We start from the raw sequence: 21,213 nt of genomic DNA, 5'->3' as shown, positions 1-21,213 counted from the left end.
AAATGAATGAATTTCTCTTAACTCCTAGTAAATTTGAGATCTGGTTTAATTTTAAATGTGTGCTCATAAATTTTGCCTAGTTCCCATGTTTGTTCCTATTTTAAAATGGTCCCTGGTGGGAAACGAAGTCTTGAAAACTGTGGGGTGGTATCTTGTTATGCTTTCATGGAGAAGATGTATAAAATCATAAGAGGATTGAAAGTCTTACCTATCAGTAGCTTTCCAAATTGTTTCTAATTTGAAAGGATTACAGCTGTCACATCTTGGAACGTAAATTACCTTTAAAGATAAAGAGAATGAAAAATGGTAATTTTACTAATCTAAGTAAATAATTTTTGTATGCTGGCCATAGCCTTTTAATACAGGAACATTTACATTAATAGAAAATTCTAATTTGATATTTACCCTTCAAGGGGTGTAGAGTTTCTTAATATCAATTTTTAAATTAAAATTACATCTACAGAGCATGAATTTAACTTAGAGGAAGAGAATGATACGATGACTTGGAAGGGCGTTATTATAAAGTGGAGCATAATTGTTTATTTTCATTTATTTTGGAGACTACTAAAGCATCTTGGTCAAACATTAGAGAATATGTAGTATTTTCTTTCTCTACCATTATATATATATATATATATATATATATATATATGTATGTATACACACACACACACATATATATACATGTACGCCAGCCCTACTAACTCTAGCATCTCTCTAGATGTCCTTTTATAGACATGTTTAGTTTCTATACAGAAGTCTGTTACACTGTTGAATTAAAAACATTCTGATGTATTCTAATCAAAGAGACATGACAATTAGTTCACTTTCATAAGTATGTATTGTCCTAATATTATGTCAATTCTGTAATTAAAAGTCAAAATAAATATTCCTATAAAAACACATTCAGTGGAATAACAAGCTCATATATATTCATTTTGAAAAGAGAAATGCCACATGATCATGTGATTAGGAAGATTTTGTGACCTTAATGATTAGCATATCCTAAAGGAGATCAGTCCTGGGTGTTCATTGGAAGGACTGATGTTGAAGCTGAAACTCCAGTACTTTGGCTGCCTGATACAAAGAGCTGACTCATTTGGAAAGACTCTGATGCTGGGAGGGATTGGGGGCAGGAGGAGAACGGGACGACAGAGGATGAGATGGCTGGATGGCATCACTGACTCGATGGATATGAGTCTGAGTAAACTCCAGGAGTTGGTGATAGACAGGGAGGCCTGGTGTGCTGCGGTTCATGGGGTCACAAAGAGTCAGACACAACTGGGCAACTGAACTGAACTGAATGATTAGCATTAGGAATGAAATCAGGGATGTCATATTAGTATGTGCATAGTGGTTAAGTAGATGGATTTCATTGTTCATGCATAGAGTTTAAAGTATTTATTGAGATAATTCCCTGGTAGTCCAGTGGTTAGGCCTCCATGCTTCCACTGCCCCAGGTGCCCGGGTTGGATCCCTGGTCAAAGAACTAAGATCTGGCATGTGGCCAAAAAGAAATGTATTTGTTGAGCACCACTTGTTTGTTAGGCATGATTCTATGTAGATTGTATTCCAGTAATCAAAAAAACTTAAGTAGATTCCCAATTCTATCATTTACCAGTTGCATGACTTTGGAAATTTACTTAAACTTAGCAGCTGAAACTCAGCTTTCTCAACTATGACATGTGGATAATATAGATGGGGTAAAAGTGGAAACAGTGACAGACTTTATTTTCTTGGGCTCCAAAATCACTGTGGAAAGTGACTGCAGCCATGAAATTAAAAGACACTTCCTCCTTGGAAGGAAAGATATGACAAACCTAGATAATGTATTAAAAAGCAGAGACATCACTTTGCTGACAAAGGTCTGTATAATCAAAGCTAAAGTTTTTCCAGTGATAAGCTTTCATTTTATTTTCACAATCTAAAAGAAACAAACAAGTCAAAGAAATAGTTGAGTCACATCTCATCTCAGTTTGAGACATTTGAGTAAGGAAAGATTTGTTAATAAAAATATGAATAATTAGAAATAATTGCTGTGAATGATAATTGTCCTTTCACATTCAGGAATGCAAGAGATTATTTTCTCACAAGTGAAACAGTTATTTTAGAGTCCCCAAGCCTCATTCTTTCTGTACAGGGAATCAAGATCCTTTTAGAAGAAGCAAAAACATCTTTCAAATCAATATTTATTCAATGAGTACCTTTGAAGTATGAGACAGGAATGTAAAAATTAAGACTAGGTCTCTGCCCTTAGCGAATATACAGTCCAGAGGCAACTGATGAGGTAGGGCAGATATTACTTCTGATTAACAGGCAAGAGGAAATAATAGCCACCAAAAAAAAAAAAAAAGATTTCTAAAGATCTCTCCCATTAGCAACAAGCTACCTCACTTGGAAAATCACAAGAATGCTGATCTAGATCATAGAATATTACCACTTAAGAATAGATTATAGGACTTCCCTGGTGGTATGGTAGATAAGAATCCACCTGGCAACACAGGGGAAATGGTTCAGTTCCTGGTCCAGGAGGATTCCATATGCCATGGGGCAAACTAAGGCCATGTGCCACAACTGTTGAGCTGTGGCTGTTCAGTAGTTGTTCTGCAACTACTGAAGCCCATGGGCCTGGAGTCCATGCTCTACAGAAAGAGAAGCCATTGCAGTAAGAAGCTCTTGCACCACAATGAAGATCAATCAATAAATAAGTAAAATAATAAACCAGTCATCTCAAATTTAAAAAAATAGATTATAGAACCAAGGCTTAAACTTAGAAAAATTAAGGTTTAGATATGGTTAAAATGCAAACAAACTTTGTGGCCAACCCAATAGATGCGTGCGTGCATGCTAAGTCACTTCAGTCATGTCCTACTCTTTGCAACCCTATGGACTGTAGCTGCCAGGCTCCTCTGTCCATGGGGTTCTCCAGGCAAGAATACTGGAGTGAGTTGCCATGCCCACCTCCAGGGGATCTTCCTGACCTAGGGATTGAACCTGCCTTTCCTGTGATTCCTGCATTGTAGGTGGATTCTTTACCGCTGAGCCACCAGGAAAGCCCAATCCATAGATATCCTGACACTATTTAAAAAAAAAAAAAAAAACTGTTAAAAACTATGAAAACATGGAGAGACTATAGACTTCTTTATGAACCCTTGCATATAAGGTTTGAATGGGACATATGGACAGGGTGGCCTAAAATTTGAAAGAAAGGACCCTAGAACAAATAAATTGAAATCTACTTTTACATAGCTGTTAATAAAAAAAAAATGTTACCCTAAGACGTTGTCCAAGCTAATAATAGCATTTAGGCTCAAACAGAGTTTGGCTCTATTTATCCTAAAAAGGAGTATCAAGAATAGGCTATTATGTAAAAACTAGAGATGTTGAGGTTGGTATCTTGCCAGTAATCACACTTTGCCACAAAACAACATGAAATATTCTTGTCAGAGAAGAAAATGGGGCTGACCCAGCATGCCATTTTCTTTTATTTTCTCATGTTTTTGAAGGCATAAGAATAAATATCTGTGAATACACATTTCTCCAAATAGGATATGAAGAACAGCCAACAAGCACATGAAAAGACACTCAACATCACCAGTCATCAAAGAAATACAAATCAATACCATGATGAAGTGTCACCTCATACGCATTAGGATGGCTGTCATCAGAAAGACAAGAAATAACAAGTGTTAGCAAGGATGTGGAGAAATGGAACTCTGCACTGTTGGTGGGAATGTAAAATGATACAACTACTATGGAGAACAGTATGGAGATTTCCTGTAAAAATTAAAATAGAGCTGGCACATGATCCAGCACTCTCAATTTGGGATATATATTCAAAAGAATAGAAAGCAGGATCTCAGAGATATTTGCATGCCCATGTTCATAGCGCATTATTCACAGTAACCAACAGGTGGAAGCAACCCAAGTGTTCATCAATGAATGAATGGCCAAACAAATAGCGATATATACATGCAATTAGTCAGCCTTGAAAAGGAAGGAGATCCAGTCACATAGTTAAAGCTAGAGAATATCATGTTAAGTGAAATGTCACAAAAAGACAAATATTTAATGATTCTACTTACATGAAGTATATAAAATAGTCAAATTTGAGGAAAAAAATTAGAATGGTGGTTACCAGAGGCTGAGGAGATTGGGGAAAGAGGAGTTGTTTAATGGGTTTAGAGTTTCACATGCGCAAGATGAAGTAGTTTTGGAGATCTGTTTCACCATAATGGGAATATACTTAATACTACTGAACTATACACTCTAAAATGGTATAGGGTAGTAAATTTTGTATTTTGTGTTTTTGTATCACAATAAAAAATGCATTTTATAATTTTTAAAAAGAGTAAATATCTAAATTCCACTTCCATATCTGAATGTGATTTGGCCCTAATAACTTGACTCAAGACCTTTTCATTGCAGTCTTCCTCTTTATTATTTTTTTAAAAATAAACCTCAGCTTTTAACTGGCAGTAAGTTAAATTCCTTCTTCTGGGTAAAAAAATGAGTCTAATGCTTGTAACTAAGTGAATGCAGGTTTGGAAACACATCTCCTAAGTATGTTTACAAGATGTAAAAGGAGAAATTCACTGGTTATTTATGCATCTGTTGTTAGAAAGCTGTAGATTTCTGTTTATTTCCTATAGAATTTCAAGTGCCACATTAAATCACATCATTTAGTGCTAACAGATACCCTCAGAATTATGTTGTATGTAGGGTTTAAAAAGAGATAGTACATTTTCCCCCTTTAAAATCCTTACAGGAGCATTTATTATATTCCCATTTACCACCACTGAGTCTCATCAGTCTTAAAGATATTTTTTTCAATTTCCTTATATGCCCATTTCCTTTTGGCAATATCTTGCTTTTCCTTTTTAAATTTGAAGTTGAATATTAAAACAGATGCAAAGGAGAGTACTACTTACACATAAACTCTTGAACTGCATTTTTATCATTTCCTCTGTGGAAAAAAACCCAATTGTATGAAATTGATAGCAACATTTTAGTATATCCTCAGGTCCCCTGGGAAAAGCAATGTGCTTAGACAGATGATCTGATTTTATGAGCACATAGCTGAAGTCTAGCACTGTGCATTTGTCTTTATGCTCCTACTTTTTTCAGGGACTATGAAAACACATTAGGCAGTAGTTTTGCTTTCCAACAATGGACTGCAAAGCCTTTGACAATACATAGCATTTGCATTGCTGTTTTTCATGATGCACATCAAAGTATAGATCACTTTCAGCAGAGACTCTTAATCTCAGCTTGTTAATAAGAAAACAGGAACCTTAGTACCAGAACTCATTTTATTATCTACCCTCACCAAGGACTGTGATTTGGATTCCACTCAAATATGAATTAGTTTAAATGTTGCTCTGCTGCGACTGTTGAATTTATTCATTATGCTGTAATATTTTACTTATGAAACTGCATTTGGAAATCCTTTGGTATATATCAAGATGAAATTACAGTGCTCAGGAATATTGATTATTGCTTGTAATTGCCATCATAATAGCCAACAATTCTCTGTCTTTCTTTGTCTTTCTTCTACCTCTTAATGATATACCAAACCAAATCAATATCCAACATATGGGGCCACTTATGTTGTCTCAAAAATTCAATTGTTCTTCATAAATATGCAGAGGATCAAAGATTTTATCTCCAAACATTGAATAAAAAAGCCCCATACTGCTAGATTTCTCTTCTATTCCATAGGAGCTTATTTGAGTGTTGCTGTATATGATCAATTATATGCAAGTGATGTTTTATCACCTCCAGAGTAACTACAAGTTGTGATAGGGAGATGGGGAGGCTTCTCCACTCTGCTGTTTACAAAGTGCTATACTTTCCCTCACTAGTATATTAGATGGTCACAGAAAACATAGGCTGGGAGAGATAAGACATCAAAGAAGAAATCTACCTCCTTATGACATGAAGGTGATTATTTCAGGGACTAATGAGGAAGTACAATCAAATGAAAGAAACCTAATGCTATGAGTCACTTTTTCAATAAAATGTATTTAATCTTATTTCTGCTATGTACTGTTTTTCCATTCTAGGGATACATTCAGTGCTTTTAAAAGCAGCAATAATTCCTTTACAGTCCTGATGACCGAACACTAGCTTCTCTCTAATGGTCCCCCATTCATTCAAAACAATTAAGATGGTCTTTAAAACTTACTGTGAGAACATGTGACCTACAGAAAAAAATAGATATGTATTATGTAGTACTGTTTGAACAGATTGTGTTTGGTTAGCTTGGGTCAGTTAATCCAAATTAGAACTCTGTGGTGATTCCATGAAGACTGGTTGGCAGGTAGCACAAGGCAATGGAAATATACTATTTTACAAGTCCCCAATTCATTCATGCCATTAGCTGCTGATGTTTCTTTTAAGTAATCCACTTTTATTCTCTGGGCCTCCATTTATATCTGCAGAATGAGCATGTTGAGCTGCTAGATGATTTCTGAGATCCTTTCTAACTGATTCTATAGCCATCATTCTCATGTTTTTCCCTCGGGTACCAAAGGCAACAGGGTAAAAGTGTGGCTCAATTCAGTATCATCCACATGACCAAATGAACACAGAGCATGCTTCTTCTGTGATGTACAAGGCCTGGGTTCAAATTTTCTTGTGTCCACTAACTGCAGAACCCTGGTGTGGTGTGCTATAATGTCGTAGTTAGGATCAATGGCTCTAGAGCCAGACTTCTTGGGCTTGAAAGTCCGCTTTACCAGTTACTAGGTGTTGGACTGTGGACAAATTACTTAACCTCTCTCTGTGTTGGTTTTCTCATCTGTAAATGTAAATGCTTACTCTAATGGGGTTGTTGTGAAGCTTAAATTATATAATGCTTTATGAATTAATTAGAATAATGTCTGGCACAAATAAGCACTTAATGAATGTTACCTCATTATGATAAGACCCTTATCATCATATCATTTTGCTGTTATCATACCACTTTGCTCCTATTAAACCTCTTTTGGTCTCTGTTTCATCATCTGTAAGATTACAATAATAATATCAACCCCACAGACATATTAGGATCAAAATATTGCATATAAAGTACCTAATTTGGTACCTGACATTTCTAGGCACTCAATAAATCATGCACATAAATAGAACCAACTGTGCCTGTGGTTGGTGTTAGTTACTGCATTCTTTCCACCCATCCCACTCCCTATCTTTTCGATACTAGTTACAAGAAAAAATATAAGCTCAAGGCAGAAAATTTTAAAGAAATAAGCCTACTATCCAAAGGTAACACAAATTATTATTTTTCCATGAGCATATCTTTTATTTTAAAAATTGTATTGCCCACCTTGTTTTGAAACCTACATGATTTTACTTGATGATCTGTAAACACTTTTTCTAGTGAATATTCTTTTACAATTAAATTTGTAATGGTTGTATAGTATTCTCTGTATTTATAAAATAATATTAATGAACATCCGAGTGTTTATCTTGTGCTGTTATAAATAACACTGCAATATACATTGTCATACACATCATTTCCTAAGGAGAAATTCCTGTAGGCATAATTTTTGGACAAAGAATATGCATCTTTTAAGCCTTTTGTTATAGAAAGCCAATTATCTTCCAGAAAGTCTTGTGAATCTCCACTCCCCTCAGCAATCCTGCCCTTTAAATACCATTTATCCTCATAAACTAAAGCAAAACTCTAATGTGGACAGTTTCATTAACTGACATGTGGACAGTTATTTTTTTCATTTAAACGTACATGCTTTCATTCTTTAAAAATGGACGCTAGAAATCAGTTTTCAAATATTCCTAATGATGAGCGTTATGTGACATGTACAAGGTGATGTTGTCTCTTTGTTCAGTAGAAGGGTCTTGTGAAGTATTACATTAACACGTGGCAACAGAATGTTTTCTAGTTAGCTGTGTGTTTTACTGCCCTAGGCTGAAGAGTAGAGTAGTAGATTGAGGACTTTGGAGCTGGAATGGCCAGGGATCCTATTATGGCTTTGTTATTCTTTTACTAGGTGGATTTAAGCAAGTTACTTAACCTCTTTAGGCCTCCATTTCTTAAATACACCATGAAGATAATAATATAGCCTATTCCATATGAGTGAATATTAACTGAGAGAATGAGTGTTTAACACAATGCATGGTACTTAGCACTTGGTAAGGGTAAAGTATTACGCAAAATCATTTTCATGCCAACTGCTTCCATGGGAATGTATCACTACTGTTTATGAAATATCCATATTACAATAGTCATGAGCTGTCAATAAACATCCTTTAGTAAATCAAACATGACAGCAGTATGAAGTTCTGGGACAGGTAAAATTAATGCAGGGTAGGAAAAAAAAATGCAAACTAGCAGTTGCCTCTGGGGATTAGAGACAGAGATTTACTTAGAAAGACAGGACACTTCCTGGGGTGACGGAAATGTTCTGTATCTTCACAGGGCTTTGGGTTGCACAGGTGATTGCATTTGTTAGGTCACAGAAAAGTTACACTGCAAATTTGTGCATTTAATTGTGTATAGTTTTTAAATTGAAATATATTTACTTATAACAGTGTATAAGTTTGTGTACACCATATTGAATTGATATTTTTATATTGCAATACCATTGTCATCTGTAGTATTAGCTAACATCTCTATCACATAATTATTCTTACTTTTTGTATTGGGAATAATTAAGATCTACCACCTTAGCATCTTTTATTTTTTTTTACATTATTATTGTCTATAACAATACTGTGCACTAGATCTCCAAGACTTGTTTCTCTGCTAGTTGCAAGTTTGTAGCCTTAAACATCCCCCCATCCCCACTTATCAGCCCTTGGTAACCAATACTCTGCTCTTTGTTTTTACCAGTTCATGTACGGACCTCAAGGATCTTATGCTGTGAGATAAATCAGAGAAAGAAATACTGTAGGATATCACTCATATGTGGAATCTAAAAAACTCAAACTAATTGTGTATAAATTTTACATTAAAAATCTGTAAGAACTTATTGAACTCTAGATAATAATATAAAATTTAAAATATGTCAAGAGAAGTGTACTGATGTATGCAGCTTATTTTGAAATGCTTACAAATGAAATAAAAAATGAGATGTTTTTTAAAAAGATGGATTAAGACAGGAATGGTGAGATGGATAAAAATGTGATAAAGTGAATATAATCATATGTTAAGTATAGAATCTAGTTCACAAGTATATGTGTGGTTTTGTTTTTTTATTTTTAAAAATATTTATTTGATAATCGTCTTTTAAAATTTAAATCTAGTATTTTTAAGACCAGTGCTGCTCAACTGGAGATACACATTAAACTTACCTAGGATGTTTTATTAAAATATACTTGCTTAGGACCTAGTCCAGATTTACTGAATTTCTTCACTTGATATTCTCTGGAGTAGATGTATGTTTGTTATAAAAATTCTTTGCTTTAGTTGTATGTTTGGCAATTTTTGTAATAAAATATTAGGTGAAAATGTGTCTGTGAAAGCTAGTCTCTAAATACTGGCCTCTGGGCCATTCATATTATCAAAATGCCTGATGATACTTCTCCTCCTGTTCTTGCGTATTATATTAAATGAAAGGGTACGGTATAGTGAATGCCACCAAATGTGGAAGGGTAATGCTCAGAGATTGAGAACCTCATTAGTCAAAAATTCAGGAACAGAAGATCTCTTTCTTCCTCTTAAAAATCTAAAATAGGAAGACAAAAAGAAGACCACCATGGGCATTGTGGAGTTAAGTGTTAGGTGTATGAAAATTTTGTTGAGTTCTTCCTAGTTCCCTTTTGCTCTATTGTAGCATGATTGTTTAATGGGGTTTATGTTTCTGTAGCAAGTGGCTTTGGTTTTGATAGCCCAAATTTTTGTTTCTTTTCTGCAGGCATTTCCTATTCAAGCACGGATCTGGTTCCTCGGCCATCTTTAGTGCAGCCAGTCAGAACTACCCACTGACATCCAATACTGTGTACTCGCCTCCTCCCAGGCCACTTCCTCGAAGCACCTTTTCCAGACCTGCCTTTACCTTCAGCAAACCCTACAGGTGCTGCAATTGGAAGTGCACAGCCTTGAGTGCCACTGCAATCACAGTGACTCTGGCCTTGTTACTAGCCTATGTGATTGGTAAGCCCTTTTTGCCATGCTTCACTTTTCTTCTTCATCAAAATCTGGTTTTGCTTGTGCTGGAGTTGGGAGTGAGGGGTTTCTTTCTATACTCTCTGACCTACAAATTTGAACTAAGGCTTAGTATTACAAATAACAAATAGATTTCTAATTCGGTTTTTTTGGTACTTCCTAACCTTAAATACTGCTGAGGAGGGTAAGAACTGCTCTTTGAGAAGAAATATTTATACTACTAACACAGTCTTATTGATTGCAATTACTGTAGTTAACCATTTTCCCTTCAATTAGAAGGTTGTTATGGTTTTCTCATTAGAAGTCATAAGTACCAATCTACAGTAGCTTCTTAAATTATAGTTAAAAAATAATACTGCTACTGAATTTTCAGGTAGCAATTTCATTAAAGTAGTAGTTATTTGGAAGCTATTGGAAAATCTAGGGCATAATTTCTTTCCAAGGATGTGGAATTTTACACTGGGACTAAAAAAATGTCTTCTTATTTTCACTCGGTAAATGGCGGCAAAATTGTGTGGTTACTGTGTTTGCAATGATAAAGGAGAAAATAGTAGTGAGGCACACTTTCTACCTTTAAGAAAAATATTCTTCTTCTTGAGGCATCTTGATTAAAGTCACCCTTTGTGTGTGTGTGTGTGTGTGTGTGCGTGCGTGCACTCACATGCTCAATGACTAAGTCGTGTCTGACTCTTTGCAACGTATATGGACTGAAGCCCGCCAGGCTCCTCTGTCCCTGGGATTTCCCCAGGCAAGAATACTAGAGTGGGTTGCCATTTTCTTCTCCAGGGGGTCTTCCCAAATTAGAGTTCGAACCCGTGTCTCCTGCATTGCAGGCATATTCTTTATCACTGAGCCACTTGGGAAGCCCCCAAGTCACCCTTTCTCAATAGCAAGTCATATTGATTTTTCTGGATGACATTTTAATTTGACTGAACATTAATTTCCTTGTTTGAGTGCTTTTGTGGTCTAAAATGTAAATTAACTTAAGAAATATGTATTTTGTGGAAGCAGTATTCCTAGAAGACTAACATATGATGGTAGAAAAAAAATTCTTTCTAAGTATGTCACTCATATCTTCCTTTCAAGTTTAGCCTGATTTCCTAATTGAAGGGGAATTATCCAGAAAGATATATTGAATATGATTCTGAGAGATAGATAAAAAAGGAATTTAGAGTTTCTTCTAATTATAAAAAAGTAAGTTTTGTTGAGTCTGGTTTATTAAAAATGTGAACAATAAGAAAGTTCTCATGACCAGTTTTTATGAGTCATAGAACAAAGGATAGTAAGTAAGCAAATATATTTTGTAGGGGAGTCACTGATAATGTCAGCAATATAAGATCACAGCCTATATTGATGTTCATGATTACCTCTTTTCTATTTTCATTGTACAATCTGAATATATTGAACAATGCTTCTATTAGATGTGGATAATATTAACCTATAAGATCAAAAATACGTCCTTTATCTCAGACAATTTAGGACAACTCAGTATGAACATTTATTTAGATTGTAATAACGTTTAATGAGGAATGATGCGGAAGGAATGGAGGTCTGAGATGAGAAAGTACTGTAATATAAACAGGATTTTAATATGGTATCATTCAAATCAAGGAATAATTTGACAAGTTTAAATACATTAGAGGCCCTTTAAAATGTCCTTGTTCAATTATGAGACCAATTTTTATCTTATAGGTTATCTTCTTTTAGCTTTTACTGTACAAAGAGATGATATTTTAGACATAAGACTCTACATTTGGAATAAACAAATCCAAGTTCTTTATTAATAGATTTATACTCTGTCCAAACCTGTGTTTCTATTTAAATTTTTTACATGCCCACTTATATAAAAATTGTATTATACATTCTGAGCCTTGTTTAATTAGATTATACGTTCATTTCAGATGTGAAAATGAAATGTTTCAGTTATTTCAAGGACTGCCATTTTCATAGGGTAAACAGTGGCATATATTAATATATTTAATATGACAACAAGGCAATACAGTACAATGGTCATGAACAAGGATATTCAGACCTCTGCCACTTCTTACGCACATTATCTTTGGCAAATTATTTACCCTTTTAAGGCCTCCATTTTCTCATCTGTAAAATTGTCCTAAAACACTACCTGTAACATAGGGTTGTCATCTAATTAAAGGAGTTAATATATCTAAAGAACTTGGAAGACTGCCTAAAACATAGTGAAGTGAAAGTTGCTCAGTTGTGTCCGACTCTGCAACCCCATTGACTATACAGTCCATGGAATTCTCCAGGCCAGAATACTGGAGCAGAAAGCCTTTCCCCTCTCTAGGCAATCTTTCCAACCCAGGGATCAAACCCAAGTCTCCTGCATTGCAGGCAGACTCTTTACCAGCTGAGCCATATAAGTATGTCATAAATGTTAAATATTATTATTGCTGTTGTTACCATTCAGTTCAGTTCAGTCGCTCAGTCGTGTCCGACTCTTTGAGACCCCATGAATCGCAGCACGCCAGGCCTCCCTGTCCATCACCAACTCCGGGAGTTCACCCAGACTCATGTGCATTGAGTCGGTGATGCCATCCAGCCATCTCATCCTCTGTCATCCCCTTCTCCTCCTGCCCTCAATCCCTCCCAGCATCAGGATCTTTTCCAATGAGTCAATTCTTCTCATAAGGTGGCCAAAGTATTGGAGTTTCAGCCTCAGCATCAGTCCTTCCAGTGAATACCCAAGACTGATCTCCTTTAGGATGGCCTGGTTGGATCTCCTGGCAGTCCAAGGGACTCTCAAGAATCTTTTCTAACACCACAGTTCAAAAGCATCATCTTTATAATTACTACTCACTGTTAACATTCACTGTTTCTCAGAGTTAACTGTTTTATTCATGGCTGTATCCCAGCTCCACAAACACTGCCTGGCACATAGCAACTCTGTGCATAAAAGTTACTGAAAAAAAAAATTACACTAAGCACTGTACTTGTATTAGCTCATTGCATCCTCACAACAGTCATTAAGGATAGTTATCAGATTAAATCTGTTTTATAAATGAGACAACTGAGGCATAGCCAATGTAAGAGATCACATATAGGTCACACGGAAATTAAGAGGTCACATCACTAAGAAGGGGATATCCTGAGCTTTAAGCCAGAGCAGACTGACTCTAGAGGACAAGCTTTTGAGTGCCAGGCCTTGCTGCTGTCCTAGCACTGCAATAAACTTTGCAGCTCACTTACTACTTGGGCTTCCCTGATGGCTCAGACAGTAAAGAATCAGCCTGCAATGCAGGAGACCCAGGTTCGATCGCTAGATCAGGAAGGTCCCCTAGAGAAGGGAATGGCAACCAGCTCCAGTATTCTTGCCGGGAGACTTCCATGGACAGAGGAGTTTGTCAGGCTATAGCCCCTGGGGTCACAAAGAGTTGGACACAAGTGAACTAACACCCAAAAAAGATGTCCTTTTCATTACAGGGGACTGGAATGCAAAAGTAGGAAGTCAAGAAACACCTGGAGTAACAGGCAAATTTGGCCTTGGAGTACAGAATGAAGCAGGGCAAAGGCTAATAGAGTTTTGCTAAGAGAATGCACTGGTCATAGCAAACACCCTCTTCCAACAACACAAGAGAAGACTCTACACATGGACATCACCAGATGACCAACACCGAAATCAGACTGATTATATTCTTTGCAGCCAAAGATGGAAAAGCTCTATACAGTCAAAAAAACAAGACCAGGAGCTGACTGTGGCTCATATCACAAACTTCTTATTGTCAAATTCAGACTGAAATTGAAGAAAGTAGAGAAAACCACTAGACCGTTCAGGTATGACCTAAATCAAATCCCTTATGACCATACAGTGGAAGTGAGAAATAGATTTAAGGGACTAGATCTGATAGACAGAATATCTGGTGAACTATGGATGGAGGTTCATGACATTGTACAGGAGACAGGAATAAAGACCATCCCCCCAAGAAAAGAAATTCAAAAAAGTAAAATGGCTGTCTGAGGAAGCCTTACAAATAGCTGTGAAAAGAAGGGAAGTGAAAAGCAAAGGAGAAAAGGAAAGATATACCCATTTGAATGCAGAATTCGAAAGAATAGCAAGGAGAGATAAAAAAGCTTTCCTCAGTGATTAATGCAAAGATATAGAGAAAAACAATAGAATGGGAAAGACTAGAGATCTCTTCAAGAAAATGAGAGATACCAAGCAACATTTCATGCAAAGATGGGCTCAATAAAGGAAGGAAATGGTATGGACCTAACAGAAGCAGAAGATATTAAGAAGAGGCGGCAAGAATACACAGAAGACTGTACAAAAAAGATCTTCATGACCCAGATAATCACAATGGTGTGATCACTCACCTAGAGCCAGACATCCCACAAAGTGATGTCAAGTGGGCCTTAGAAAGCATCACTACGAACAAAGCTAGTGGAGGTGATGGAATTCCAGTTGAGCTATTTCAAATCTGGAAAGATGATGCTGCGAAAGTGCTGGACTCAATATGCCAGCAAATTTGGAAAACTCAGCATGGCCACAGGAATGGAAAAGGTCCATTTTCATTCCAATCCCAAAGAAAGGCAATGCCAAAGAATGCTCAAACTACCACACGATTGCACTCATCTCACACGCTAGTAAAGTGATGCTTAAAATTCTCCAAGCCAGACTTCAGCAATACATGAACCGTGAACTTCCAGATGTTCAAGCTGGTTTTAGAAAAGGCAGAGGAACCAGAGATCAAATTGCCAACATCTGCTGGATCATCGAAAAAGCAAGAGAGTTCCAGAAAAACATCTATTTCTGCTTTATTGACTATGCCAAAGCCTTTGACAGTGTGGAACAATAAACTGTGGAAAATTCTGAAAGAGATGGGAATACCAGACCACCTGACCTGCCTCTTGAGAAACCTGTATGCAGGTCAGGAAGCAACAGTTAGAATTGAACATGGAACAACAGACTGGTTCCAAATAGGAAAAGGAGTATATCAAGGCTGTATATTGTCACCCTGCTTATTTAACTTATATGCAGAGTACATCATGAAAAACACTGGGCTGGAGGAAACACAAGCTGGAATCAAGATTGTTGAGAGAAATATCAATAACCTCAGATACACAGATGACACCACCCTTATGGCAGAAAGTGAAGAAAAACTGAAGAGCCTCTTGATGAAAGTGAAAGAGGAGAGTGAAAAAGTTGGCTCTAAGCTCAACATTCAGAAAACTGAGACCATGGCATCCGGTCCCATCACTTCATGTCAAATAGATGAGGAAACAGTGGGAGCAGTGGCTGACTTTATTTTTGGGCTCCAAAATCACTGCAGATACTGATTGCAGCCAGGAAATTAAGAGATGCTTACTCCTTGGAAGGAAAGTTATGACCAAACTAGACAGCATATTCAAAAGCAGAGACATTACTTTGCTAACAAAGGTTCATCTAGTTAAGGCTATGGTTTTTCCAGTGGTCATGTATGAATGTGAAAGTTGGACTATAAAGAAAGCTGAGCGCCAAAGAATTGATGCTTTTGAACTGTGGTGTTGGAGAAGACTCTTGAGAGTCCCTTGGACTGCAAGGAGATCCAACCAGTCCATCCTAAAGGAGATGCGTCCTGTGTGTTCACCGGATGGACTGATGCTGAAGCTGAAACTCCAGTACTTTGGCCACCTCATGTGATGTGCTGACTCACTGGAAAAGACCCTGATGCTGGGAAAGATTGAGGGCAGGAGGAGAAGGGGACAACAGAGGATAAGATGGTTGGATGGCATCACTGAGTCAATGGACATGAGTTTGAGTAAACTCTGGGAGTTGGTGATGGACAGGGAGGCCTGGAGTGCTGCAGTTCATGGGATCGCAAAGAGTCAGACACGACTGAGTGACTGAACTGAACTGAACTGAGAAACTTTCACTTTCACTACTAAGTAAACCCACCATGTTTTTTTCTTATTAAATCACCAATTAAATTAGATTTACCAGGCCATCCATTGCAATGGTTACGTCAACTAAGATGTGTGGATTGGTGAGAGTATCTACTGAAATGATTTACCATGAGACTTTGAAAAGACAGAAATACCAGGTTAAATGCTAGTACAGTAGGTTGAGGGCTTCTCTGGTGGCTCAGATGGTAAAGAAACCACCCGCAGTGCAGGACACCTGGGTTTGATTCCCTGGGTTGGGGCGATCCCCTGGAGGAGGGCATGGCAACCCATTCCAGGATTCTTGTCTGGAGAATCCCCAGGGACAGAGGAGCCTGACAGGCTACAGTCCATGCATTGGGTTACAAAGAGTCGGACATGACTGAGCGACTAAGCACAGCACGGTAGGTTGAGTGGGTTCAGGATGAGGCAATATTAATGGCAAACATTAACTTTGTTCTGACTTCTGTCATGAGTTGAACATTATGTGATTTTGGACAAATTGGTTAAAATCTCTTCCTCCACTTACTCCATCTGTGCTGTATCCTGGACCACCTCAGGAGGGTAGAGTAGGAATTCATAAATAGGCATTCAGCTGAAAGATGTCACATAACAACTGTAACACACAAGATGATTTTTAAATGGCTTTCTGTGGTTGAAATAAAAAAGTATTATATTTCACAATAGGAAACCATTTCACTCTCAACTCTTGCTGAGTCTGTAAGAGTTATCGGGCCTTTTTTTTTTTTTTTTTTTTTAATCCCCCTGCAGTTGCTGCGTAACCCAACTAAGATCTTTCACTGAAACTATTTACTGCTTCTGTTTGCCATGCAGATTCCTTTCCGCTATTTCATTTTCCTCTAGTGTCCATTGTACATAACCTTTAGACACTAATGCCTGTAGGCTGTGCTGCCCCCAATCCACTAGGGAAAATCACATCAATGTCAATGGGACATCAATAGTCATTCTGTGAATTATGGCTCTGTAAGTGGTCATTGAAAAGCAGTGGAAATCCAGCAAGTGAAAAGTCAGAGCTGGGTTCATGCAACTAGCCCCATCCCCACTTCTCCCCACAATACCTTTTGGGTCAGCAAAAAAATAATTTCTTTGAATAAGTTTTGAGGTCATAAAATTCAGTGAAGGGAGGCATGGGAACATACTGATTATATGAAGATATTATGGAATGACTATTGTCATCACTTACCCATAAATCTGTAGTATTTTCCATCTGAATCCAAAAAAAGGTCCTTATGCTTCATCCTCTCTGATATTTTGGCATCAGTGATGTATCAGTGCCAGTCAGAAGCACATTTGCTTGAATTTACAAATAAGCCTTATGAAGTCGTAGTCAGGAAGACAGATGACCATATGCAAGGCATAAGAGGAGGCGAGGTTAAGGTACTTCATCAATGGTTGTGAAGGGCACAAACTTGGCTTCTCTGGTAATATTTGATGTTTTGATCAAGTTTCTCCACAGTCAGCAGTTTGTATATAAGAGGCAATAGAAACTCACAAGAATACATTGTGCTTGGGGTCAAACAGGCTGTTGCATTGAAAGAGTTGGGGAGTAGAGATTTCTGGCTCTCATACTAAATATGATCAGTTAATGGTATCGATGTTGCTTTCTTTTGCCATGAAATTAGTAGTAATTCCTCCCACCTTCACAGGATGCAGTTAGTATCCAAACTCTACAGATGAAATAAGTTAAGTCCATAAATCTCTTTGCCATGACATACTATATAGCCCACATATAGAAAGTTGACCAGAATGGTTATTAATACAGAATTAGGAGAGAGAGAATACTGAACCCAATTCTGTGATCAAAAGCTTAAGAATGGAACTATTCAAGAGGACAAAGTGCCTACTTCACTTGCTCTCTGCACAAAAATTGAGTAACAGTGAGTTCAGGGCTTTCTTCTGCCTCCTTTATGCTAGTCCAAATTACCCTCCTTTCTAGGGCTACAATTATGGTGGAGGAATAACATGCTGAAAGCTATAGAATGAATGTGCTTATTTTGCCTGCATGACAAAAAAAAAAGTGCAAATACTTTAAAATATAGGGAAAAAACAGAGTAAGACAAATTTTGATTTTGGAAAATTCAGAAACTTAGTTGTTGTTGTTGTTGTTGTTTTTAATAGAGAGAATTGAAATGGAGTTTTTTCCCCAAAGGCAATGCCCTTTGCCACAAGTTTTACGAGGTATAGATAAACACACTCACCAAAAAGGATCTCTTTCAATTACTGGTAACTTCATTAATGCCTCTATGCCTCAGTTTCCTCATCTGTAAAATGGAATGTTGACAACAACTTCCTCATAGATTTTCTTTTTAATTAAATGGAACAGACCATGTAAAACACCCAAGACATTGCTTAATAGATCTAAGTAACATACATAATATTGTTTTTTTCTTAAAATAGAATTGAAATCAAGTTTTGTTGCTCCAACAAGCTAGATGGACAATGCCCTTTCCTACAAAGTTTACTTAGATAAATATGCTTACCAAAGAGAATCTTGTAAACTTATTAGTAATGTCATTAATGCCTCTTTGCCTCAGTTTCCTCATCTAATAAATGGGAATGTTGATGATAACTTCCTTGTAGAATTTCTTTCTAATTAAATGAAGCAGAACATGTAAAAAACCCAGGACATTTCTTAGTAGATCTAAGTAAGATACTTAATTTTATCTTTTTTAAATAGGGAGAATGAAATTGCAGTTTTTCCCCCAAACAATCTAGGTAGACAATGCCTTTCCCACAATGTTTACAAGTATACATAAATATTCTCACCAAAACTTATCTCTTTCACTTACTAGTAACTTCATTAATGCCTCTGTGCCTCAGTTTCCTCATCTATAAAATGAGAATGTTAATAACACCTTCCTCATAGATTTTCTTTTTAATTAAATGAAGCAGAACAAGTAAAATACCCAGGACATTGCTTAATAGATCTAAGTTACATATTTAATTATTTTTTTAATAGAACTGAAATTGAGTATTTTTTCCTCAAAAATCTACATAGATAATGCCCTTACCCTAATAGTTAACCGAGTGTAGATAAATATGCTCACCAAAAAGCATCTCTTTCATTTACTAGTAATCCGTTAATGCCACTGTGCCTCAGTTTCCTCATCTATAAAATGGGAATGTTGATAACACTTTCCTCACAGATTTTCTTTTTAATTAAATGAAGCAGAGTATGTAAAACACCCAGGACATTGCTTAGTAGATCGAAGTAACATACTTAATTATGTTATTTTTTTAAATAGAGATAATTGAAATCAAGTTTATTTTTTCCAAAAAATCTAGACTATGCCCTTTCCCACAAAGCTTACTAATTTTAGATAAATATGCTATGAAAAAAGCATCTCTTCACATTCCAGTAACTTCATTAATACCTCTGTGCCTCAGTTTCCTCATCTATAAATTGGGAATGTTGATAACACCTTCCTCAAAGATTTTTTTTTTATTTAAATGAAGCAGAGCATGTAAAACACCCAGAACATTGCTTAGTAGATCTAAGTGACATAGTTAACTTTTCTTTTTTGTTCTTTAACAGATAGAATTGATATCAAGATTTTTTTCCCCCATCACTCTAAGTAGGAAAGGGAAATATCCTTTCCCAAAAGGTTACTAAGTATACATTAATATGCTCACCAAAAAGCATCTCTTTCACTTACTCGTAACTCCATTAATGTCTCTAGCCTCTGTTTACTCATCTATAAAATGGGAGTGTTGATAACACATTCCTCATAGATTTTTGTTTAATTAAATGCAGAAGAGCATGTAAAACACCCAGGACAATGCTTAGTACATCTAAGTAACCACACTTTTTTTAAAATATATAGAATTGAAATCGAGTTTTCTTTCCCCGGAAATCTATATAGACAACACTCTTTCCCACAAAGTTTCCTAAGTATGGATAAAGACACTCACCAAAAAGTATTTCTTTGACTTACTAGTAACTTCATTAATACCTCTCTGCCTAAGTTTCCTCATCTATAAAACGGGAATGTAAAACACCCAGGACATTGCTTAGTAGATCTAACTAACATACTTAATTTTGTTTCTTCTTAATAGAGAGAATTGAAATAGAGGTTAATTTTGCTCACAGTATAGATAGTCAATGCCCATTCCCATGAATTTTACTAAATGTATATATATATATGCTCCTAAAAAGTTTCTCTTCCACATACTAGCAACTTCATTAATGCCTCTAGCCTCAGTTTCCTCCTCTATAAAATGGGAATGTTGATAACACCTTACTGGTAGATTTTTTTTTCAGTTAAATGAAGCAGAGATGTAAAATACCCAGGACATTGCTTAGTAGACTTAAGTAACATATTTAAGTATCTTTTTTTAACAGAAATGAAATCTAGTTTTTCTCCTATCAATCTAGATAGACAGTGCCCTTTCCCACAGTCTTTATTAAGTGTAGATGAATACTATCATGAAAAATCTTCTCTTTCACTTATTAGTAACTTCATTAATGCCTCTATGTCTCAGCTTCCTCATCTGTAAAATGGGAATTATGATAACACATTCCTCGTATATTTTCTTTTTAATTAAATAAAATAGAGCATGTAAACACCCAGGACATTGCTTAATAGATCTAAGTAACATTCTTATTTTTTAATAGAATTAAAATCTAGATAGTCAATGCCCTTTCCCACAGTTTGCAAAATTTCAATGCATACGCTCTCAAAAAGCATCTCATTCACATCATTAATGCCTCTGTGCCTCAGTTTCCTAATTTATAAAATGGGAATATTGATAACACTTTCCTGGTAGATCTTTTTCAACTAATTGAAGCAGTGTATGTAAAACCCACATGACATTGCTTAGTAGATCTAGTAAATAATTTTATCTGTTTTAATATAGAATTGAAATCAAGTATTTTTCCCCAACAATCTAGGTAGAGAATGCCCTTTCCCACAAAGTTTACTAAGTATAGATAAACACTCACCAAAAAGCATCTCAGTATCCAGTGACATCACTAATGACTCTGTACCTCAGTTTCCTCATATATAATATGGGAATCTTGAAAACAGCTTTCTCATAGATTTTCTTTTAAATTAAATGAAACACAGAATGTAAAATACTAAGGACTTTGCTTAGTAGAACTAAGTAACATACTTAATTTTGTTCTTTTTTAGTAGAATTGAAGTCAAATTTTTTTTGCCCAACAATCTAGATATATGCCCTTT

At 36.2% G+C, this 21,213-nt stretch overlaps 1 protein-coding gene across 3 annotated transcripts in view; it reads left to right on the top strand.

Moving 5' to 3' along the window:
* Nucleotides 1-21,213, top strand: part of TENM1 (teneurin transmembrane protein 1) — a 911,501-nt gene that overhangs the window by 514,912 nt on the left and 375,376 nt on the right. For all 3 annotated transcript variants that reach the window (XM_061409574.1, XM_061409573.1, XM_061409572.1), the window contains one exon: nucleotides 9,879-10,117. In XM_061409574.1, the coding sequence (XP_061265558.1) occupies nucleotides 9,879-10,117 (239 nt within the window). The remainder of the gene's footprint in view (nucleotides 1-9,878; nucleotides 10,118-21,213) is intronic.

The sequence above is a fragment of the Bos javanicus genome, chromosome X (genome assembly GCF_032452875.1).
Source record: "Bos javanicus breed banteng chromosome X, ARS-OSU_banteng_1.0, whole genome shotgun sequence".
Taxonomy (NCBI): domain Eukaryota; kingdom Metazoa; phylum Chordata; class Mammalia; order Artiodactyla; family Bovidae; genus Bos; species Bos javanicus.
The sequence above is the reverse complement of the archived record's forward strand: the minus strand, read 5'-3'. Positions and strand labels throughout refer to the sequence as shown.